Source organism: Mauremys reevesii, linkage group 25 (genome assembly GCF_016161935.1).
Source record: "Mauremys reevesii isolate NIE-2019 linkage group 25, ASM1616193v1, whole genome shotgun sequence".
Classification (NCBI taxonomy): Eukaryota; Metazoa; Chordata; order Testudines; family Geoemydidae; genus Mauremys; species Mauremys reevesii.
Genome location: NC_052647.1, coordinates 13,356,269 through 13,381,238, shown reverse-complemented (window position 1 = coordinate 13,381,238; position 24,970 = coordinate 13,356,269). Strand labels below are relative to the sequence as shown.

General features: G+C 51.1%; 1 protein-coding gene across 4 annotated transcripts in view; it reads right to left on the bottom strand.

Annotated features, from left to right (window-relative positions):
- LOC120390898 (LIM homeobox transcription factor 1-alpha-like) overlaps positions 1-24,970 on the bottom strand; it is a 61,893-nt gene that overhangs the window by 26,425 nt on the left and 10,498 nt on the right. For all 4 annotated transcript variants that reach the window (XM_039513868.1, XM_039513870.1, XM_039513872.1 and 1 more), the window contains one exon: positions 24,002-24,188. In XM_039513868.1, the coding sequence (XP_039369802.1) occupies positions 24,002-24,188 (187 nt within the window). The remainder of the gene's footprint in view (positions 1-24,001; positions 24,189-24,970) is intronic.

The window sequence follows — 24,970 nt, the reverse complement described above, 5'->3', positions numbered from 1 at the left end:
AAACTCAATATCCTGTTTCTCCCTTTCTCATTTCCTGTTTGCAGGTCTGAATGCCAGCCCTGTCAGAGTGTGGGGGGAGCGCGAGCGCGTGAGCAGGACGGCGTATGTCAGAGCGGAGGGGAGACAGAAAGGGGGGACGCGAAGGGGGGTGGATACGAGGGGGAGAGAGGCAGAGGGGCTGCAGACTCTTTTTTATTACAGATTTAATAATGACAAAAGAACATCATTAAACATTCATTAGAATTATTTAATTAAATTTTACTTTGGAGAAAAAAGAGATTAGATATGATGCAAAAAGCAATATTGATTGAGAAAAGAACAAGCTTGGGAGACGTGATTTAAATTAAACTCTGGGCTCTCTCTCTCTTTCTCTTAAAGCAGTGAGGCACTGGGAAGTGGGTAGAGCAGCCGCGAAGGAAGAGTCAGTAGTGACCAGTGATAGCAGGCACCGTCCCTTCCCACGTCTGACCGTCAGCTTGCCGGGGCTGGAGCCTTTTCCAGTCACCTGTGAAACCATTTGGCTACATTTCATCCTAACATGATGACTGTAACTGGGGTGACCAGAGAGCAAGTGTGAAAAATCAGGATGGGGGTCGGGGGTAATAGGAGCCTATATAAGAAAAAGACCCAAAAATTGGGACTGTCCCTATAAAATCAGGACATCTGGTCACCCTACCTCTAACCAATGAACCATCTTTCCTGGGGAAATGCCATAACCAGTTCTTGATGGTTTAAGGGCCTATACCTGGTGCCCAGGATAAGCTAAGGGGATAAGCTAGAGAGGAAGGAAGGTGCAGTGGTTAGGGCTGCTAGCCTGGGACTTGGGAGACCTGATTCAATTCCCAGGTCTACCACAGACTCCGTGTGTGGCCTCGGCTTACCTCAAAGGGGTATCTAGACTCCTAACCCCCAGTGATTTCAGCCTAAATACCTTTGAGGATCTGGCCTTAGCCTCTGTGTCTCAGTTTCCATCGGCACAAGAGGAGTCATCGCACTGCTTTGCCTCACAGGCAGGCTGCCATCTGTCCAAGTTTTCCCAGGATTGTCTCATTTTTGAGGTAACTGCCCCAGGAAATCAGTAAGGGCGCTTGGTACACACTGCCAGCTGTCTCGTTTTGTCGGCCCAGGGCCACCCTTGATGTCTCCCCCTTTTTTGTTTTTACCTCAGAGGTGGTGATCCTACTTATGGGCGCGTGCAAGGCTGAATACATTGCAGCTTGTGAGTTGCGCAGACAGTATGGTTACTAGTGGCAGCCATATTAGCTAGATGAGGTTTTTAACTTAAAGCTGCTGTAAGGATGGGTCTACGCCAGAACTCATCTTGATTTAAACTCAAACAGTTTCTAAATCCCAGGTCTAAACTGAATTAAGAGTGTCCACACAGGAGTTTTCACTGGTTACATTAAATTAATTTTAAATCACACCAAATGGGTGCAGCTTTGTGTGTGGACCAGGCCCCTGTTTATTTGTACCTCCCTTCTCATGAGGCCAGAAGAGACCATTAGCATGACCTAGTCTGACCTCCTGTATAACGTAGGCCACAAAATTCCAGAGCAGACCTTTGAGCAAAACACCTCCGCCTGATTTACACATTTCCAGTGACGAAGAATCTATCACAACCCTTAGTCAATTGTTCCCATGGTTAAATGGCCGCACTGCTCAAAATTTGTGCCTTATTTCCAGGCTGAATTTCTCTGACTTCAACTTCTCTCTATTATCAAATTCACTCTATTATCAAAATTCTGTTCCCTGTGTAGGTAATTCTATAGTGTGCCCAAGTCACCCCTTAACCGTCTCTTTGATAAGCTAAACAGATCGAGCTCCTTAACTCTTTCACTATAAGGCATGTTTTCCAATCCTTTAATCGTTCTCATGGCTCTTCTCTGAACCGTCTCCAATTATCAACATCCTTCTTGAATTGTGGACAACAGAACTGCACACACTATTCCAGTAGTGGTTGCGCCAGTGCCAAATACAGAGGTAATACAACCTCTCACTCCTACTTGATATTCCCCCGTTTGTACACCCAAGGATCACATTAGCCCTTTGGCCACAGTGTTGCAGTGGGAGCTCATTTAACCAATTTTTAATCTATTTCATGTGTGTCATGTTGATTCTGTATCATTCTACTTTCTTAATCAAGTTTCCATGCAATACCAAATAAAATGCCTTACAGAAGTTTAAGTGTATCAACACTGTTTCCTTTATAAACCAAACTTGTAACTGCATCAAAAGTGATATCAAGTTAGTTTGACAAGACCCTATTTTCCATAAACCCATGTTGATTGTCATTATGTTACCTTCCTTTATTAAACGTGTCCTGTACCAGCTGTTCCATTATTCTGCCCACACATGATCCTTACATTTTGTAAAGGTTCCAATGAAAACACCTGCCTGAAGTGACTTTCGAGACATTAACTCTATTCATTACACATAGGCATGGGTGGAAATTCACAGTAAGGCCAGAAGGGACCGTTATGCTCATCTAGTCTGATCTCCTGCATCGCACAGGCCGAAGAACATCACCCAGTAATTTCTGCATCAAGCCCATCACTCCTGAATGAGCTTGAGCAGTGGCTCTCAACCTTTCCAGACTACTGTGCCCCTTTCAGGAGTCTGATTTGTCTTGTCTACCCCCGAGTTTCACCTCACTTAAAAACTACTTGCTTACAAAATCAGACATAAAAATCCAAAAGTGTCACAGCAAACTATTACTGAAAAATTGCCCCCTTCTCATTTTTACCATATAATTATAAAATAAATCAACTGGAATATAAATATTGTACTTACATTTCAGTGTATAGTACATAGAGCAGTATAAACAAGTCATTGTCTATATGAAATTCTAGTTTGTTAGTGCTTTTATGTAGCCTGTTGTAAAACTAGCCAAATATCTAGATGAGTTGATGTACCCCTGGAAGACCTCTGCATACCCCAAGGGGTACGTGTACCCCTGGTTGAGAACCACTGAGCTAGAGCATCTCTTTTAAAAAGATAGTCCCGTCTTGAATTAAAGACTGCATGTGAGGGAGAATCCACCCTCTCCCTAGGTGAGTGGTTCCTTGCTCTGGCTAGGGACTCAATGTGACCTAATGAAACTTTTATTTACATTTTAGGATTTTTTAAAGCATGTATTATTGGTGGGGAAACAATTCCCAGACACAGAACCTGGATTTATTGTTGGGTTTATGAGATAAGGGGATGCTTTACGGCATGACGTTTAAGTCTCCTTCTAGCACAGAAATAGTGGGAGATGAAGAACTGTGCGCTTTGGAGCAACAAAATACTGAATGTAGCATGTACATCCTGGAGTGTGACATGGGATTCTGGAGAAAGGGAGACACTCCCCAGAAGCAACAGGCTGGTGCACCCAGAAGCAGGAGTGAGCTCTGTGCAGGCTAGGGAAGAAAGTGGTCATGCTAAAAGGGCGGAGGGAGGGGACATTATGGAGGAAATTGGGGAAAGAATTTTAGATGGAACCATTGGGAGTGGCCCTGGGTGACTGGGATGTTCTTCCAGCTGTATCCGAAACACCCTGATAAAGGGAAAGATGTATAATAGCCAAAGACACATGACGCTGCCACCTAGCTAGGTAGGGAAAACTTTCATTAACCGCACTTAGGATTAATTACAGTACAAGGGGGGAGTGAAAGCTGGAAGCGCTTTATGGATCTGGTTTATAATGCAATTTGTGCATCAGCTAGAAGGAAAGGCCCCTGTTCTGCCATCACCAAAGCATGTTAACAACCCAAAGGTTGTGGAGGCCCAAACGTTCGGGGAGCCCAGCAAAGAGAGAGACTGGGATGAAAGCCAGAGAGGAGAGGAGAAAGAAATGCACAGGAGAACGGCCATCAGGTGGATGCCATTTGGAGCCAGCAGAGTCGAGTATAACCCCAAATGAGTGTGTGCTCTAGGTCCCCCTCTGTGCACCGTCTACACAGGACAAGAGTCTGTTACAGCCCTAGCTAGGGAACTTTGGCTGAAGCTGTCCCCACTGGTGCTTTGAGCTCTGGAGGTCCCCGTTCAGTCTCTGGTGCAGTGGCACAGTTGAGGAATTGGACAGCGAGGAGAAAGATGGCTGTGAACCTTGGGGAGAAGAGATTGGGGGTCTGATTTCCCAAGATGCTTAGCATCCAGTGGGAGCTAATCAGCAGCCACCCAGGAAAGTGGGCAGTGGTTTGCTCCTGGTGAGTAACAGGAAAACTTGTTCAGTGCTGCCAACTCTCACCATTTTATCATGAGTCTCCCAATAGTTTTCTTAAAGTCCCAGCTCCTGGACTCAGGTGATTACGTGACAGCTTCCATTTTTTTAAAAAGCCATCAGTTTCTGGCCCCCTCCATTATGGAGAAAAGCTGGAGAATGAGCCGCCTAATGGCTGAGAAATCACACGGCAAATCCAAAGAGCCCCTAACGTACTGGTTTTTAAATCACAATGGGGGGCTGACTCATCATTTTCAAATGGCTAGGGTTGGCAATAGCGCCTCCTCCAGACTGATGCTTCGCCGTGCGGGACTCGGATCCGACAGGCTGTGGGGGAGAGGCCAGGATGAGAGGGGAGGAGCCTCAGCGACCAGCAGAAACAGGCATGTTGAGGCTGGATGTCTGCAACTAGGAATCTGTGCTTGAGAAAACGCCCCCTGAGACTCTGGGCAGAGACCGCTCAGGCAGGAGGGATGCAGCCTCCTGCTTCCGCCTCAGCCAAACCTGAACTGGCTGTTCCCAAAACATGTGTGAGAGGAGAGAGTCCGGGAGGCCACAGAAAGGCAGGCTGAAGGGTTGAGGAATGGGGCTGTGCCTCAGGAGACCTGCTTTCAGTTTCTGGCTCTTTCAGAGGTTCCCTGTGCAACCTTGACCCTGCGGGTTGTTCTGTGGGGGTCCGGGGGTCCAATCTGTAGGATGAGGCCCTTAATCTCTCTGGTCCTCAGATAATAATTTTGTCTTTGTCTGTTTAGATTGTAACCTCTTCAGGGCAGAGACTGCCTCTCACTGCTACCTGGGAGACTTAACTGCCCTGGCTGGTCCTCACCTTGCTGGCATGGGACCATTATTTCAGGCTTTATGGCATAATTCTCAGTGATCTGGCTGCACTCACACCTTTAGGGATTACTGGAGCCATGAACTGCTATCAGCTGTTTGGCTTCTGATGCGATGAATAAGCATTAAGCCCCGTAGGAAAAATTAAATCCAGGAAATGAAGATGAAACAAGGAAACCAAGCTGGGAGCTCTCATCTTTGAAGGGTAATAAACACAGGGTTTAAGGTACCAGGGAAGGAGAGTGGAGCAAAGATAAAAATAGGCAAGGGAGCGTAATGCATTTCTGAAGCAGCCTGGCCGAGCGAGCTCTAGTGACCCAGCAGGGAGGCTGGCATTAGACCTGGCAGACTTTCCTTATGTGTTACATTCCCTGTTTTCATTTTCTTCCTGTTCCAATTTAACCGTAATGCGAGTTCCCAAAAGGGAACCACAGATTCTACTCCTGGAGCAAAACCCACGCGGGAAACAAGGACAGGCTGTTTCCTAGACAGCAAGGAGCACTGAGCAAAGAGGCTCATGTCCCAGGACACTTCAGTAAGGGGAATATCGATTATTATCCATCTCCCCTCCGAAAAATACACGAGGAAGCAGGTTTTGTTTTAAAATACTGAATTAATCGTTCGTATTTCTTAATAGCATTTGAGGCTTTAGACCGGTTTCTAAATGAAGGAAATACTTGATGACGAGGCCCCTGTACGTTTCAAGCGTTACACTTTGAGGTCTTTTGGTTTTGTTTCATTTTGTTTGTTTTCTGTAATTACAACCAAGTTTATGAACAGAAGGATTTTCAGAGAGTTATAATGCAACGATTGTAGCATCTCGACCTTTATAAACCTGCTTCCCTTGAGCTCTGCCACTCAGTCCCACCTCTAGCCCTCCTGCTATCCCAGCCTTGGGCTCCCCACTGCTGCCAGTATCCCTCGGTCCTAACCTAAATCCTGCTGCTATGCCAGTCCTGAGGTCCCCCCTCCAGCTGTGAGGATGCCCCTCAATCCTCACCTCCAGCCAGGGGCGGCTCTAGGAATTTGGCTGCCCCAAGCACGGCGGCATGCCGCAGGGGGCGCGCTGCAGGTCGCCGGTCCCATGGCTCCGGGGGACCTCTTGCAGACATGCCTGCGGGAGGTCCACCAGAGCCGCGGGACCAGCGGACCCTCCGCAGTCATGCCTGCGGGAGGTCCACCGGAGCCACGGGACCAGCGGACCCTCCGCAGTCATGCCTGCGGAAGGTCCGCCGGAGCCGCCTGCCGCCCTCCCGGCAAAATGCCGCCCCAAGCGCGCGCTTGGCGCGCTGGGGTCTGGAGCTGGCCTTGCCTCCAGCCTCCTGCTATCCCAGCCATGGGTTCTGCACACACACTGATCTGCTGATGCCACTCAGTGCTGACCTGCAGCCCCCTGCTATCCCAGCCCTGGGCTCCCCCTACCCACTGCTTGGATGCCCCTCAATCCACGTGCAGAACTGTGATTCTGTAACAGGCACAAAAGGAAACTGGTACAAGACTCACCAAAGTCACTTATAAACTAAGACAGGATTTGCTCTTCTGAGGTGAAAGGTTAATGCAAAGCTGTCACAGTACCTCTGCTAACTATCTTCTGATGCAGAGGTTCTCAAACTGGGGGTCATGACCCCTCGCAGGGTCATGAGATTATTACCTGGGGGGCTCGCAAGCTGTCAGCCTCCACCCAAAACCCTGCTTCACCTCCAGCATTTATAATAGTGTTAAATACTTTTTAAAGTGTTTTTAATTTATAAGGGGGGTGGCCCTCCGAGGCTTGCTGTGTGACCACCACAAAAGTTTGAGAACCACTGTTCTAATGGATCCTTTTCTATTCACCACTGACGCTAATAGAGCAGGACATGGGTGCAACAGAGAACAGCAGGGACTGCGGTAGCCTCTCCTTGGTGAATTCAGCTGCAGCTGAGGCATTTTCAGGTCTCAGAGGAATCTGGTGTCTCAAAAAGAGGAAGCCAGTGCTTAATTTGTGCTGGGGCTTGGCAGTTCATAGCCCCGGCATCGCTGGGCTTACCACGGCAGTTATGAAAGTAAAAAAACGGCTTCATCCCCAGCACCTCTTTCATTACAAACAAAGCACTGGCGGATGCGCTGTTAGCGCAGAATAACTCTCTGTACGTTGGGATGCGTGTGCGGATTTCACCCTGTTTGGAGCAGTTCCTGGCTGTGTGCACCATGGAATTTCTACAGCGCCTTTCAGCTGCATCATTCTCCAAGCACCTGGACACCAGCTCTCACCCCAGGCACCTCAGACCTTTGTTTCTCCAGCACCTTTGCCCTGACGGGTGCCCTCTGGTGGTTGCTGATCCGTGTCTGATTGAGAGAGTCAGGCCCGGCAATGGGACGACACTGATGCCCCGCGACAGACTCCCATTGCCCTCCATTCGGCCTGGCCAGCAGCCTCGCGCAGCAGAGCTGGCAAGCAGCGTGCGGTTCTTGAGGAGCTGCCTTGGGAAGGGCTGAGGTAGCAGCAATATGACACCTAGCTAGCAGCCCTCCCCGAGCGCCTGACTCCAGGGTGCCGTTCACACACACTGTATCTGTATCCACAGTCCCAACAAGCTCACAGCCCGAACAGGCAATGCGGGGAAGCGGAGTCAGACGTCTTTTTCAAATATAGGATTTAAACCAGCTGCTGGAGAAATTCTGTGGCCTGTGTGTGCTGGGGGGTGGGGGCGGGGGGGAGCTCTCGCTCCTGATGCTCATAGTGGCCTCTTCTGGCCTTGAAATCTATGAATCATCCTGTTCATCCCCTTCCCTTATGGGCCATGAGAAGAACAGGAAGCTCTGCATTGCCCTCAGCAGCCAACAACCAACCATGATCAACTCCCAGGCTCCAGGGCTTCAGCTGGTCGTCCGCAGGGGCCAGGAACCACAGCGCGTCTGTCTGTGCACGGATTCCGTCTCGGGCTCCTGTTTGGATTGATTACGCTGCACTACAAGCGGCCAGTGCCGGTAACGGACCATTCCATGGCACAGGGGCTCACACCTCTGGCAAGTCTGAAGCCCCCACTAATGCTAAGCAGCCTCCACACCAAATAGCAAAAACACAGCCTGAAAAGCAGAACCCTGCAAGGAAAGAACTGCCCAAGAGGGTGGAGCCCGTGAGAGATTCTGCTTCAGATCAGCACCGGGGTTCAAACTACCTTCCTAATCTGACTATCTACGAGGCAGGAGTGGCCCCTGCAGTCTCTGCAAAGGGAGGTGACTCAGCAGCCGGCATCGCCTTCTCATTGAACGTTATTATTATTTCACAGTATCTCTGAGTGCACGGGGCTGTGCTCAGAAAAGACCTCAGAGACGGGCCCCTGTGCCACAGAGCTCGTATTCCCTGCGATGGACTCAGCTGACGAGCAAGGAAGGGATGGAACAGGGAGGGCATGGACTATAATGGAGAGAGAGAGATAGTGTGAGTGTGTGTGCATGTGAGAGAGAGATCTAGGCCTCAGCATGGTGCCCAGGACAGGGGCTGTGCCCCGATCCTGCTGAGCCCTCCCTGCAAGCCAGGGTGGCAGGATCAGGCCTGTATAAAACCCTAAACCCAGCTATTGTAGGGAAATGCTGCCAGTGGGGCTTTTCAAACACAGCTGGGCAAACCTGTGTATAAAGGGAAATCCTTCCCCCGGCAGCTCACGAAACGCTGTCCTGCGGACACTGACATAAAGCCCCTTGGAGCTGGGTGAAACACCCTCGGTGGAACATCTCCCTGGCCTCTCCTCTTGCACCAGCCCTGGAACTGGCTGTTGGGAGCTCGCCGCCAGAACCCGAGCCCAGCAGGAGTGGGACACAGAGCGGCCATCAGCAGGATGCAGCCTCAATAGCCCCCCGAGCTGCTAAGCTACTTCCCTGCTGGATCGGGGCAGTTCCCAAACACACAGCTGCTAGGTCCACCCGGAGCCTCCCTCCACGGGGAACAGATGCCTCGTCCATCCGAGCAGAGCAATTCCTACCCCTTTGGAACTGCAGGGGAGAGCTCCTGGAGAGGCTACGCCGCCCGTGCTGAGCGCGTGAAGCAGAGCGTCCTGCTGGTCCGGACAGCCCCTCCCACCCATCTGCAGAAAAGCTCACTCTGTTGTTACTGGAGGGAAGCCACCAAACCAACCTGCTCACAGGGCTGTGGGACCTGATCCAAACCCACTGCAGTCAATGGGCTTTGGGTCAGGCTCTAAATAACCAGATCCCTCTTGCAGCTGTAAAGGGGTCTCCACCGATTTGGAACACAGGATTTATCGTCTGGATCACACAAGGGGCCCATCTGGCCTGGCCTCCCACCTCTAACAGGCACTCAGCACCAGCTGCTCCAGAGGAAGGAGCCAGAAATCCTGCAGGAGGCAGCAATGGGATAACCTGCCCTAGGGCGAGTTCCCTCCTCACCCCTGGTAGTCAGAGCTCGGGGCTGGTGTGCTGAGGCGGGCAGGGTTCTAGCCATTCCAGAATGCCTGGTTTTAACCCTCACTATTCTAATGGGGGATGTTCCTGTTATCCCAGTTAGGGCTTGTCTACATGGGGGAAAGTTAGTCTGAAATAAGGCAGGATGTGAATGTAAAGCAATGTAGCTATTCTAGACTAGCTCCCTGTGTGGGCATCCTTATTCTAGAAGAGCTATGCCCATTAATTTCTCTGTGTAGACAAGCCCTCGGTGCCTTCTAGGACCCTGCAGAGCACTTGGCCACACTGACATCTTGTGGTAGTGAGTTCCCCTGGCTAATCACGGGCTGTTTGGAAAAGCATTTCCTTTTACCAGTTTGGACTCTGGCACCTTTCTGTTTCATTGATTGCCCCTTTCTTCGTTTTCTCAGAATAGAAGTTCCTGAGCTACCTCCTCTCCTCTTTGTTAATCTGGATACCTTTTTCACATCGCTCTTACTTGTCTCCTCTCTGAGGCCTGCTCTGCATACGGTGTTTGTACCAGTACAATTATGTCAATTAAAGGTGTGCTTTTTTTTGTCATCAAAATATTTATTCCAATACAACCCAATCCAGTGTGGATGAAGTTAAAGTGGTACAAAGGTGCCTTGCACTGGTATAGACTATTCCTCTTCCCAGACAGGATTAGCTACACTGGTATAACTGAAGTATCAGAGGGGTCGCCGTGTTAGTCTGGATCTGTAAAAGCAGCAAAGAGTCCAGTGGCACCTTATAGACTAACAGACGTATTGGAGCATGAGCTTTCCGTATTGGAGCACGCATCCGACGAGGTGGGGATTCACCCACGAAAGCTCATGCTCCAATACGTCTGTTAGTCTATAAGGTGCCACAGGACTCTTTGTTGCATTTACTGGTATAACTGCATCCACACTGGGGAGGGGGATGGGGACCTGTGGAATTACCAGCCACTCCCAAAGTCAATCTTTAGCCCTTGTCTCCAGGCTCCATTTATGGTTCGAACAACCAACAAACTTGCAAAATGAAAACAAAATTTCCAGCTGGGTGTTTCTCCCACTGGGAATCCCCCTCCTCCAGGGACTCCTGCAGGAACCTGTCCCTTCCGGAAGCTCCTCTCTACAACCCCCGCATGCACCAGCGTCCTGCAGTTCTTTATAAGGAACACTTGTCCTCTTCTCACCTGCATCTGATCAGAGAACAGGGCCGGCTGGCTCTGGGCCTTTGAAGGGGCCGGCCACCCTATTACGGGGGTCTGTGCCATTTTAACTATTCTGGAAAAAGGGTGTCACTTGTGTAGGTCAAGAAGGCCAAAGGTTATAGTCATCCCAGTCTCTCTCACTCCCTCTTTATAAGCTATTTAAATCAGCTCACAATGAAGAGCTCCTTACCACGGGGTGGATTCTCCCTCAGTGGAAGTCTCTGAGTCAGGCGTGGACGTCTTTCTAACCAATCTGCTGTAGCTCAAAGAGGAGTTAAGGCTCACTGCAGAAACTACTGGGTGAGGTTCTGTGCTACGCAGGAGGTCAGATGATAACCATCCTGGTCCTTTTCTGGCCTTAAAGCCTATTTGCCTACAAAGATACTGACTAGTGACTGAACTGAAAGCAGGCACCCGTTGGCTTTTTCTAAGGGAAGTGCAGAATGTGTGGGTGGGTGAAGATAGTTGAACAGAACTGAGCCAGCCAGGGTGTAGATTCATAGATTCAAAGGCCAGAAGGCACCAGTGTGATGATCTCGTCTGATCTCCTGGATAACACAGGCCAGAGAAGTTCCCCCATTTATTCCTGGACAGGATATTTTAGAAAAACATCCAAGCTTGATTTAAAAATTGCCAGGGATGGAGAATCCACCATGACCCTTGGTGAACTGTTCCAATAAATTGCCCTGGGAGAAGATGAGCGTTTACAGGCACTCAGACAAGAAGAGCTACTCCAATCAGCAGGGACCCAATACTGTCTGAGACACGAGAGAGGACACAGTGAGATCTTCAAACAGGGCGAAAGTCAGCCCCGTGCGGAGCCTCCGCACGAGACCCAGGCGCTGCTTCAGCCTGAGACCTAGGCCTCCAGGAGGTCTAAGGGGGGGATAGGGAGGGCCTGGGTCTTGTCCTGGTCCCTCTGCACAGGGCTGAATTTCACCCACAGAGAATGCCAGCTGGCTATGGAAAACGTCCCTACCTGAGTGGGACAAATGCTTGTGTCTGGCACATACGGTGGTAGAACTCCTCCTCTGCTAGGACTTACGTCACCTGTAGCAGCATCTCATTATAATTACCCACCCCGGCCCCACTCCTCAGGACTTGCCAGAGGCCAGCATTGCTGAAGCACATAGAAAACCCAAAGGACTGGGTCCTGGTTTCCCTGGGATTCTCCCTTCATCACAGGACTCCATGGGGTCAGAGCTTTAAGAAGGATGCCAAATAATATTGTGAGAGTTGGCAACACTGGTTTCTCTCGGATTCCTCTTTGTCCATCTGGCCCCAGTCCCCACAGCGCAGTCCCAACAGAGTAACTGGAAGGCTGGGGCCATTTGCAGAGACTTTGCTGTGATCTGACAGAGGAGACAAGCAGATGGACAGATGGAAAAGGCCATTGGCCCTGAATGGACACAACCTTATCCAGAAAATCTCAGACCAAGAGGACACAATGTGGGGTGGGAAAAAACAGCCCAAAAGAGGGAGAGAGCTATCAATTACATGTAATTCAACTAAAAAGATAATTTGCCATGACAAGCATGCCCCCTCCCATCCCTCTGTTAGAAGAAAACAATCCAACCGCAGTTGGGAATGGACAGCGTATGGTGGCGTGTTTCTTAATCACGTTCAAGGCACATCTGCATATTTCTTTCATTTTGCAGCGATTATGAAGTTACTGTTTAATTTCCTGGGCTCTGTGAATCCACCAGTGCAGGGAACAGTGTGAACGGGGCGAGGAATAGCTTTGTGTAATTAACATCATTAATCACAGTGCATACTTCACTCTCAGCGGGAGACAGGGCCCATCTTCCCCACCCTTACATCGCTGGGGAAAGCAAAATGCTCGGGACAAGGGGAGAATCCAGTCAGAGTTGGGTCTCTACTATGGACAGAAACCTGAATGGGGGAATGCTCACTCAGCTCTTATTAACAGCAAAGGCAAAGACCGATGTAAAATATGATCACAGGATCATAAGCGCATAGTGCCATCCTGTGTTTTCGCATTGGACCTGGGAGCCAGGACTCCTGGGTTCAAGTCCTGGTTCTGGAAGAGGAGTGGGGTCTAGTGGGTTAGAGGAGGGGGAGCCAGGACTCCTGGGTTCGCTGCTGGCCATTGCCACTGACTTGCTGCGTAACCAAAGTCCCTTCTCTCAGTGGTGCAGTTTCCCCACCTGCTAAATGGAGACAGCAACCCTGGCCTCTGAGGGCATGGGGTGGGGAAGGGGAATAAGACTTAGGGTTTGGCAACTTCTTTTCAAGCCTCAGGTGCTCAGTAGATATAAATTATTACTATTATTATTACCGCCGATAGAGATCGCTCCCACTCCTTCTCCCAGATTTAACTGGCGGGGTCGGGAGGTGCAGGGCACTTCCTTCTCTTCTCCCTGCTTCCCCAGCCACCTGGCTCTGCCTTTGGGTTTGGTGCAGCACCTGCAGGGGCTTTGAGAGGCAGGGGATGGGGCTCCATTCATCACTGCCTCATCCAGGCCGCTCATTATGTCATTTGTCTGCTTGCTCCTCAGCACACAGCCACTTCTCCCCACCTCCTTCCAGCCCCGAAGGGACCCTCCTGTGCTGCAGAACAACAATCAACACTTGGCCGTGAGGGCTGCCAGGGCAGCGGGGTGGGGACGCAGCTCCACAGGGCAGGGACCATGCCTCCTGCTGTTTCTGTGCAGCCTGCAGGGAGTAATAAACCATTAATAACCATACGAGCAGCCGCAGCGTGGGACACGCATGTGAGCAGCAGTGACCCTATTCACGAAGCAAGGCTGGGTAAGCAACAGGTAGCACGTCGTGGGTGAACCAAGTTAATCCTGACCCGCAGCTATCTCCCTCCTGTACCCCACCCCCAACATACAGCTCTGCTGATGCTCCTCAGTCCTGATCCGCAGCCCTCTGCTTCCAGCCCCGCCTCCAGGTCTGCTGGTGCCCCCCTGTCCCAACCTGCAGACCTCCTGCTATCCCCTGCCCCCCCGTCCCTGTCAATCCAAAGAAGACCCAAGGAAAAGCTCTGTGTAAACTTGAACGCTTGTGTCTCTCACCAACAGACGCTGGCCCAATAAAAGATATTACCTCACCCACCGTGTTCCCCCTCAATCCTGACCTGTAGCCCCCTCTGCTCCTCCAGCTCTGGGCTCCATCCTCCATCACAGATCTCAGGGCCCCTCAGGCTGCAGCCTCCCCGGGGCAGAGGATGTTTATTGTATCAAACGAGGATTGTTTTTAATGCTTATGTCACACACTTATCTTGAAGTGTCAGTCTCAGAGCTCTGCCTGTCTCCTCACTGCATGCGAATAGAGAACCTCTCATCTCTCTCCGCTGGATTTTATGCCACTCAACTGGGTGGCATTTTGCATCCGCTGTGCACTGGCCTAAACAGCGACACAGGATGCAGGGCAATAGACTCCGACCATATGCCTACCGCCCCCTGGGTAGGGCACAAGGGTAGGAATCAGGAAACCTGGGTTCTATTCCTGGCTCTGCCACAGACTCCCTGTGCTGACCTTGGGAAAGTTACTTCCTTTTGCTGTGCCTTTGTTCTTTATAGGGACTGTCTCGCACAGTGTGTGTTTGCAGGGCCTGGCGTAACCAGGCCTGGACCTTGGTCATGGGATATTGTGACAAATAATCTGTTATTAAAACAATCTTTGGTCTCCTTTAGCAGGTTAACTGCTGAATTTCCATCCTCCCAATCCCAGAGCCAGTGGCATCTCCTACCCTGGCGATCTTCTCTCCTCTGCTCCAAGGGGTGCACAGGGTCTTTAAACCTTTAAACCAAGCCTTCCCACACGGTCTTTAAACATTAACTTGCCCTCATGGAGTGGTTGCCAAGGCGTGTGAACCCGGATCAGTCACCTAGAGCCGAGTGGGGAGGGTCATTGTGTTGCTCGGAGCCTGTTCTGCAGGGAGGAGTGGTTGGAAGGGAGTGTGCTGCTGGCTCACCCCTCGCCTACGCGGCCCTGGCTCCCAGGCCCATGCATGCCAGCACCCTCCCAAGTGCAGGAGACTGAAGATGCCAGTGACCCGGTTAGCCTGCCTGACGAATGGGGATCGGCTCACTTGCACTTTCATTCCCTGTTCACACACATCACAGCCTCCAGTTCCCTTTTCCCCAGCTGGCATCTGGGCCTCCTGGTTCCCCCCCATTAAAACTATTGCACAATGGTACAGCACAGACCCACATGGCTGCAGCACGAATGCAGCATGGGGCATTACTGCAGAGCCCCGGAGTGTCCCTCCTCCTCCTGCTAGTCTCTCCACCTCACTGCACCGTACTGGAGTATGAGAAGTTCCCGTCCAGGGGTGCTGAAAGCCACTGAACCAAACTGTACACGCTGCAGATGATGAACGCCAGGCATCTGGGTGCTATTCCTGCATCTCCCCGAGGCTCCTGGGGATTCTCAGTATTTTTCAGCCAGGGTTCAACAAGAAAAATAAGTTTGCTGCTCCCTTTCATTCCAAGCTTAGAAAGATCCCTGCTAGTCTCTGTGTCAGGCTGTTCCCACCCACCCCCTTTACAGGTGCTGGGCCAGCTCGGCACAAAGTGTCCCTGTGCAAGAGCTAACCAAGGCCTGGGACCTCCCCAGGGAGGGGAGGTGCAGGCCCAAAGAATCCATCATGAGGAAAGGCAAAGGAAGCTGGGCTCCCCACCCCAGCTCTGCCAATGCCCCCCCAATCCCGACCCGCAGGCCCCCTGCTATCCCAGCCCCAGCTCTGCCTACACAGCCCGCTAGGAAATGAGAGGAACTCTATGGTGACCTTCAGGAGGTTTGTAAAGTGACCACATGAAGGATTCACTGCCCTTCTTGAAGAGTCCGCTGGCCCATCAAGCCCAGCATCCTGCCTCTGGCTGGGGCTCGGCCCTGGATGCCTCAGAGGCGGGTAACCTCGGCCCCAAGAACTGCACCAGGCCAGTCATGTGATACTCTGCAACTCCGAGAAAATGCAAAGGGAGGAATCTAGGCACCAAGAGGGGACTTGGACAAAGGCACCCGCTGGGACGTGCCGGCTGGTCGGCCGTCCCTGGCTCTCTGCCTTCAGAGCCGACATCAGAGAAACTCCAAATAGACTTCTCTGGACCCAGAGGCCAGAGCCAAGACCAGGGGCCAAGGCGGCATTTCAGGGGTTCTGTCTCTGTGCTCAGCTGCACCGGTCACGTGCGAGCAGCCCGGCGATGGAGTGCCTGGCAAAGCAGGTTCGAGCCGAGTTCAGCCGGTATCTCTGAAAAGGACAAGCAAATCATCTCCACATGGGCAGCGGGAGAGCGCGGAGGAGAGAAGGATGCCTGCCAGAGTGAGGCTGCGGTTCAGATCCCTCCTGACAGCTCCCCAGCAGCCCCCGCATCGCCTGTCATCCCACAAAACAAACTTCAAAGTAAACAAGGCGCCCGGGACCAGGCCGTTGCAGCCACTTTATCATCAGTGGAGAGTATTTTCCTCCCCCCGAACTGTTGCTGTTTGATACCATTTACACGAGCTGCACAGAGTGGGATTTACAGGGCAGGTGCCCAAACGAAGCGCCGGGATAGCTGGCAGGGCCCCAAGCAAAAGGGGAAGAGAGAGTTTTACAAAAGCCTTCAGATTGTGGTTTTATATGATAGGGACCGGAGAGCAACATCCATCTTCGGGCTTAACATTTCATCTCTAGATCAACAGCCCGTTCCTTCCCCCACATTCAGCTGCAGCTGTTGGCTTATCTTTCCATTAAAGCATTTTCCTCTTATTGCACAGTTCACATGAGGAGGGATACGTGCCAGATGGGTCTCCCCTCTGGGTCAACACGCTACAGCCATGGTCTAAACCGCTGCCCATGGTGACGTTGGAGTCTGCAAACCCAGATCAGTCCCTGGCCAAAACACTGGGGTTGGGGTTGTGCGTGTGTGTACATTTAAGAAGGCTGAGAATGCAAACACGGGAGGACAAGATTTAAAAAAAATGAGGGTTGGAAGTTATAGACTCCTTTGAAAATAGCAGCTTCAGAGCCTAGGGATATTAGGGTAAAATCTTCAAGAGTGACGAAGGGTTTCAAAAACACTTAGTGACTAAGAAGCCTAAGTCTCATTTTCAGAAGTGACTTGGGGCACCAAATTCCCAGATGCCTTTGAAAATCCCATATGTGAACCATTATTTAGGCACCAAAATAAGCCTCTAAGGGTGATTTTTTTCAAAAGCACCTAAGTACCATTTTCAAAAAGTCTGTGTTTCCTTGAAAGCCAATGCTCCTAAGTGCCTAAATCTCTCAAAAAGGAACTTGGGAGCTTTTGAAAATGTTACCCTTAGAGGCTTATTTCACTGCCTAAATAACGATTTCCAAATGGGATTTTCAGAGGCATCTATGACTTTGGTGCCCCAAACACGCATTTGAAAACACCCCGGATTTAGGCACCTAACTCAGGCTCTGTCTAGAGGATGAAAAAAGGTGTATTAACACCTTGAAAGTGCTGGCCCTGGTGTAGCCTAATGATAAAGGTGCCTCACACCTGTATAACTTACGTCCTTTCTGGTATAAGAATAAGCTACACCAGTAGAAGCAACTTTACCAGTATAATGGCATCCACACTGGGTGAGCGGGTCGTTCCAGTGTAACGGTACCACTACAGTTAAAAATGCACAACTTGTGCGTGCAGATAAGCCCTGAGCTAACGTGGTTTAAGCAAGCACCATTTTTCTTAATTTACACAGGGCCCCTGTCACCTGGCTTCAAAAGCCCTAAACACAACAACTGCGCTCAGCAACTTCCAAGGAGCTCAGCCCTTTGGAAAGTCAGCCTCCGTGTCCAGGCACCTCTGTGAGCCTATCTTGGCCTCCGGGTGAATATCACCCCAGCGCAGAGGGGCAACATCAGGCCTAAATACCTCTGAAGTCCCTCCCTGGATTCCAGTGCAAGGTCAGGGTCACTGCAAGCTCTTTCGAGCCAGGACCAGCCTGTGAAGCATCCAGCAGAGCTGGGGAACTGTGAAATAAAGCAGAGGAGGTGATGGAGAATGGGTGGCACAAACTGAGAGAAGCTGATGTTAACTGAGTCCCCTTACACTGAGGAGTGGCCAGCTGCAGCAGTTTCTGGCTCGTGTCTGACGACTAACCAACCCTGGGAAGTGGGCAAGCCCTGGTATTTTTATTACTGTCCCTGCTTGCTGCCAAGTGTCTGCGTCACCGGCAGGGAGGCGGCTGTGTTCTCTCTTCTGAAGTGCGGAGGAGATAAGATTGGACCGTTAAGAAAAATCTTTAAAGGCGGCTGCCAAACTCCAGGAAACTTTACAAAGCATGATGTCTCCTTCCCAGCAGCCTCCCCAAACCCTCATGTGCCGTCTCTGTATTTCTTTTCCCGGCAACGCCAGCTGCCAGAGACCTATCTGTGCAGAGATAGACGCTCTCATCTTTCACAACAGCACCATGCTCCCCCCGGCTGTGGATCGCAAATGCCCCAAGACTAAGTGCACCCTGCCGCTGTGCAGGAGAGGACTGTTCTTATCCCCAGAGCACAGCCAGGAAACCAGTCAGAGAGAGGGGATGTGATTTGCACAAAGCCACACAGGAGGCCTATGTTTGGAAAGAGAAACCCAGGAGTCCTGACTCCCAGCCCGCCCTCTACCCTAACCACCAGCACCCACTCCATGCCCAGAGCCAGGAAGAGAACCCAGGAGTCCTGACTCTCAGCCCTGTCCCTGCTCCAACCACCAGACCCCACTGCTTCTCCACCTTGCATTTGGCCTGTTTCTCCTGCTGATTCATTCAGTGGTGTTGCAGGCCTGTCTTTGTGACATCACTAGCTGCCATGGTGACTCGAGCTGATGGGTAGCTCAGTGGTTTGAGCATTAGCCCGCTAAACCCAGGGTTGGGAGCTCAATCCTTGAGGGGGCCATTGAGGGATCTGGGGTGAAAATCTGTCTGGGGATTGGTCCTGCTTTGAGCAGGGGGTTGGACTAGATACCTCCTGAGGTCCCTCCCAACCCTGAGATTCTATGGCCGAGCTGCGAGGTAGCTGACATCACAGATCCCTGGTTCAGCTGGTACGTTCAGGCTAATTCCAAAGGAGAAGCTGCGGTTTACACAGATACCCCAAGTCCTGACAGTGTGGCCGAGGAAAGAGGGGGAGTTCAAAGGCATTTTGGTCACTGGTTGGGTTCTTAAAGTTTGCCCGAATGGCACCATGGTTATTTCAACTCTGGCCTCAGGAAATAAGGAACCCATGTAAGCTCTGAATCATCCCCCATGCTGCAAGGGAGGGGAGAGCCGAGTGTCTGCCCAAAGCAGCTGCGATGCTTATGGCCGTGATCAAAGTGCTCCGCGCAGGGAGATAACCTCCTGCAGGATCTCCCCTGACCCGCTCCATGGAGCTTTGCCACTTGGCCAGCGTGGGGAGTCATAAGGCTGCAGCTTTGGTTAATCATTCAAAGCCCCGTTCGGGATGAGCAGCCCCTCTCCTCCCATCAGGCTCTTCCAGCTTATCGCTGTTCCAGACGTGTTGAAGGAGGACTTCAGGGGCAGCCGGACTGGGATCGTCCCATACACCAGCTCCCCAAAGTCATCCTCCTTCAAGAGCCAGAGCCAGGACCTAACAGAACCAATGGCCTTTCACTCCCCCTTCCCCAAAAGAAGAATACATTTTGCAAGTTGCATGCACGGTGCCTGCCAGGTGGTGGGTAATGGACTGGCCTCGACTAGCAGCATCAGGGTTAGAACTACCTGTACCCCGTATCCTCTAGGATTTAACTTGGAGCTTGCTAAAGTAATGCAACAGCACGCCTCGTTGTAGGTCCAGAGTAACCCCTGTGCCCTTAGTGCAATTTCACAGGGACCCCATCTTGGGGGAGGCCCCGACCTCTAGGGGAAAAAACCAGCCATGCAGCAGTGCAACCCCATGCGCCAGGTCGCAACAGCCACTCACTCAGATTTGGGCCGGGCTGCCTCCCCTGCCCCCGTCACGAGAGAGGGCAGCCTGGCCTGAGTGGCGTGGAGCCATGCAATTGCAGGGGCAGCCTGGCTCCGGGGGAGCTGCCCTAGACTGGGACAGGAGAGGAGTGTGCTGATGAGTGGCCAGGAATGTCCCAGAAGTGGTGGGTGGGGAGTTGTAGGGGTTATGGGATGAGTGACGAGTGTTGGGGTTGAGGGATTGGGAGCAAGTGGGGATGTTGGGATCGGGGGATGAGGTGAGTGGGATGTACGTCAGCGCCGCGGGGATGTGTGTGGGGGGGGGGCTGTCAGGATAGGTGGGGGCTGGTGGAGGGTTGTTGGGGTATATGTGAGGGTGGAGAGCCATTTGAGGTCCATGTGGGGATGGGGAGAGAGGAGCATTCTGGGGTGGGGTTGGTATGTATGGGGGGGCACTCCCTGCGCAGGAGCTCAGCACACCGTTCGTACCGTGCAGGGCTGGCAGCCCCTGGAGCGGAGCCCTACTTTGAGGAAGGAGGGGGCCCTACCAATGTCCACAGGGCCCAAAACCTCAGGGCTTGTCTTTTTGCAGAGTGGACATGGCTACAGATGGCTGCGTCCCAGCTGGACCGGTGTGTGAGGGCAAGGAGCAGAGTCCCCTGCATCCCCTTCCTACCTCTGTGCTGCTCTTGGTTGGCAATTCAGGAATAACCCCGCGCTGTGCCCCCACATGCTCACACACCCTATTCCTTTCCAGCCAGCTCCCAACACCTCAGCCTGCCCAGCCCCAAAGTTCTTCCAGACTTCAAGAAATTTAAATGCACAAACTGCTAATAATCTGGAGCTCAGCCTCAGGGGCGGCTCTAGCGTTTTGGCCGCCCCAAGCAGTCATGCGCGGGGCGCCCAGAGGCAGCGAGCAGCGGACCTCTCCCGGCATGACGGAGCGGGAGGGTCCGCTGTCGGTCCGCTGCTGGACCTGGACCCCGCGGGGAGCGGAGCGGGCGCGGCAGCGGCAGCTGCTGCCGTCATGCGCTGCGGGAGGGGCGGAGGGCGCGGCGGAGCCGCCGCCGCCGCGCCCCCTCCGTCATCCGGTCATCCTCGGGACCTCCCGGACAGGCCGACTGCGGGCAGGCCGCAGGTCCGCCTGCCCCCCCCGCCTCGGCGGGCGGGCAGCCCCTTTTTGGGCCCCCTAGGCACCCCTGCTCAGCCTGAAACCATCACATCAGAGACCACCAGGGACCCAGGGGTCTCTCTGGAGGAAGAGAGAGCAGGTGCCACCTTGCTTTCCAACCACCCCTGCTATAGAGGAATTCGGTTCATCTGAATGGAGCCAGGCAAGACATCAGGATCCTCCTTTCCAGTCTACAAATGGGTAAACTGAGGCACCAGCTGGGGGTCACACAGCAAGTCAGTGGCAGAGCTAAGAATTGGATCCAGAGTCCTGACTCCCAGTCCTGTGCTTACACCACAACACTATCTTTCTTCTCTGTTAGGAAAGTCACCAGAAGCCTCTGGATGGCTTCAATGTACTATTGAGTTACTATTTTTAAAAGACAAGGAAGAAGAGCTTTGCCATTCAGGTATTGGTAATGTTCATTTATATAGTGGTAACTTCTAGTAGCCCCATCCACGGACCACGACCCCACTGTGCTAGGGGCTGTACATTATTTATTAGGTGTATTACGGTAGTGCCTAGGTGCTCCAGCCACGGACCATGACATCACTGTGGTAGGCACTGTACAAATACAGGACAAACGTATCTCTAGAGCAGTGGTTCTTAACCTGGGGTGCACGTACCCCCTGGGGGTGCGAGATGCCCTTTCTGGGGGTGCAAGACATGGTAGATTTTTTTAGAAGGTAAATCACTGAAAACCACAAATTAAGCACAGGCCCGTAAGTACCACTACTTTGTTTAATCAAACTTATGTATTTATTAACATTATACATTTTTAACGATTACTGTAATATACAAACAAAATATATATCTAGGTTTAAAGAACCGACCTACTTCAACGATTTTTGATACAGGGGGGAGAACATATTTTGAGAACCAAAGGGGTGCAGGCTGCAGTAAAGGTTAAGAATCACTGCTCTAGAGGCTGTCAACAACTCTAGAGTTTGGGTCTTGCTGACAACGGTGGATCGGAGGTAAATACTCCCCTACAGACATTTCTGAGCCATCTAATAGCTGGATTCCTCTTGGTGCCAATTGCCAAATTTATTCACTTTTTTGTCTGCATTTTCCTCTTTTCGGTTTCCAGGTTTAGTTAATATTAGGAGAGTAAAATATTTCAACATCTCTATTAAATGGAGCTCAGGTTCTACCCCTAGTGTCTCTGGGCTGAATGGTGGGAGCAGGAGCTCTGGGGGAAGGAGCTACAAAAAATATGGGAGTTCGCAGATGGGCCAAAGTGCAAATCCCTTATTGCCATGTTTGGGCTTCTGCCTCCATTACAAATGTACAAATTCAATTTCAAAAACACACAGTCTCTCTCACCCCAGATTTGTTTGGGGATGTAACATGCAGAAGTGGCTATTTGGGACTGCAACACACAGCATGAGCAGTAACCCGCAGATAGACGGGAAGGCTGTTCCACCAGCTACCCGTGTTTCCTTGAGGGAACCTGTAACATTTTAACTCCACATTTGTAAAAACAAATGGGCTTTCGTTTGGCAGAAAATACCATCTCTGCTTCCAGCTACACACAATACCGCTCCTGCCCGAATTGGTTCCTACTCTGGTACTTTAATCCACAAAATTTAAAAAAACCGTAACCAGCCTAGCAGAGAAGCCCCATTCTGTGCTCCCGGAGCCCTTGTCAGCCACTCAAAATAGAGTCTATGAGTAACCGTCCAGCTGGCTCTACCCCCTCGCCCCCATAGCGGGGAGACAAACCAACTACCACCAGCCAAGCCGAGCACAAACACAGCTCAGTGCCCTCTCCAAGCTCACTGCACTCACCAGGAGCCTGTGCAGACAGGCAGATCTAGTAGCCCACCTGAAATGTCAATAGAACTGTGCCATTTTGCACCACAAACCAGAACATGCTCTCCCCCATGGCAGCTCCCTCCCTTTTAAACCGAGGGAACTCCATACACTTCAGCTCCAGCAGGATGGCCCAGCTGCATGCACCCTGGTCCCTGCTGGCTCTTTGGAAGGCCTAACTTTCCCCTTAGCTGCAGAACGTTCCAGGTCTTTGTTAGTAGCTGTCTCTGCTCAGGTAGGCAGGGCCTGGGTCTCTGTTGCTCTGGAACCTCATGCTATCACTTCTATGCAAACTGCTCCTGTTCCAATCTGGAACCAGGCAGACAGCCATGGAGAGGCAGCCGCTCACTGTGCAGGATATTCTCTAGTACGCAGTCGTATCTCTCTCTCTGCATTTGCAACTCAGCAACGGGCCTACAGCAGAGCTGCACTGGCCAAGTTCTGCCTTCATTTGCACCGGTGCATGGCCACTGATTGCAGGGCGTTGCACCAGTGTAAGCCCAGGCATATCAGTCCAGTTTGTAGGGAGTTGGGACTCCTGCGATCTAGTCCCAGCTCCATGATCCTGGTCAAATCATGACCTGCCTCTGTTGCCCTCCTACCTTGTCTGTCTTAGGGCTGGTCAAAACTCAGAAGTTCCATTCCTCAGGAAATTCTGACATTTTAAAATTGCCTTTCATCCTAAATTGGAACAAAACATCAAGATTTCAAAATTTACTGAGAAAAATTTCCATTTTGGAAACGTTTTAGAAAGATCCAAATGACCTTATCAAAGTGCTTCATTTCAGCCATTCTATTTTTAGAAACAAATCAAATCAAAATGAAGTGCTCTGATAGTTTTTCTATAAACATTTTGACAAAGTTGATACTGTATGTTGCCATGGAGTGTTTCAATTTTGTTGAATTTGCATTTTCCAATGGAAAATTGTCCCACTGGAAATTTTTTTGACAAGCTCTACTCTATTTAGGGAAGGGACGGTCTCTCACTACAACAGAACCTCGATTTTATGCACCCCAATCTTACAAACAGTAAGTTACACCAACCATTCTTCCCTTGTGGAAAACAAATGACATAGGGAAAGTCATGGTGAAAAGTCGACATCCCTCACAGTCTGATATCTTCAGTGCATTGGAAAATGCTTTGCAGTGGTTTGATGGGAAGCAGAAAGTGATGCAGTGCTCCTTTCTGCAGCTCATGCACTGAACCTGCTGTAATGATACATTCGATTTTATTATCTCCAATTACTTGGTAAAACAGGGCTTCTGTTGTCTGGATCTGTGCGGCACCCGAACAATGGGCCTCTAGATATGACTGCAATATACATAACCTGACCCTATACTTCCTATCCCCTGCTGCATATCATTCCAGTCATCTCTTCTTCACAGTCCATCTCCAGGAATCCATCTCACACCTGTTCTCTCTGCTTGCCTTCCCCCTTAATGGCAGCCTCAATCACAATAGCCAGCGCTTGCGACGTGAGGAGAACCAAAACTCAAAGCCAGAGGCACTTACTTTTCGTAGTCGTGCTTGCAGTATAGCTGCCGGTTGCGACAGTAGCAGGTGCCCGACAGCGGCTGCAGGCAGGCAGCACACTTCACGCAACCTTCGTGCCAAGAGCGCTCATTGACTCGCAGGAGGAACCGGTCAGAGATGGGCGTGTCGCAGCCGGCACAAACCTCCCGCATTTTGGAGTCCGACCCTGGCAACAGAGAAAAAGGCAAATGAGTCTCAGGAAGGAGGACTGGTTTCCAACTGGGGATGTGTGCTGCTAAGGTGGAATTCACCCCGGGGGAGGAGACCCGGCCCAAGGCCTAGGCCTCATGTTTGTGCTAAATTGGTTTTTAAAGCCATGTGTTACTAGCGTTAATTGTTGTACATGCACCCAGAGAAAGAGAGAAACATTGTATTGGCCACATATTTTTACAATCTTATAAATAAATAAAAATGTTTTTCCCACAAAAATATATGGCATCTTCAGGATTGGTTTCTAATTTTCAAGTAGTACATTTTAAAAAATCCTCTCCCCCCCCACCCCCCTCCAAATCCATCACTAAAGAAAACTACAGAATGCAGGAGACCATCCCCTCTGGACTCTAATAGCTAGATCTTGTAGAGTGCCCAGCACCTACACTCAGGACTTGATATTCACATGATATCAGCACACTGGGGGCTGAAAACATGGCCCGAGTGTCACTTGCACCATCAGCAAGGTTTTCCAAAGTGATCTGCTCCCAGCAGCTCCTACTGTTTTCAGTAGCAATGGATGTGTGTGTGTGTATCTCTGTTCTTCACAGTTCTCAATGGTGCAGGACATGCACTCTCTGTTGTGCTCAGGGATGTGTGTGTGGATGCGCTCTGCTGCTCTCAAGAGGAGCTGTTGGATGCTGAGTACTTTTGACAATCTACAATAAGCGTTTGGAAGGAGGTCAGATTTGGGTCTGAATGGCCAGCCTGTGCCTCCCGGGTGTATGCCAGATCCTG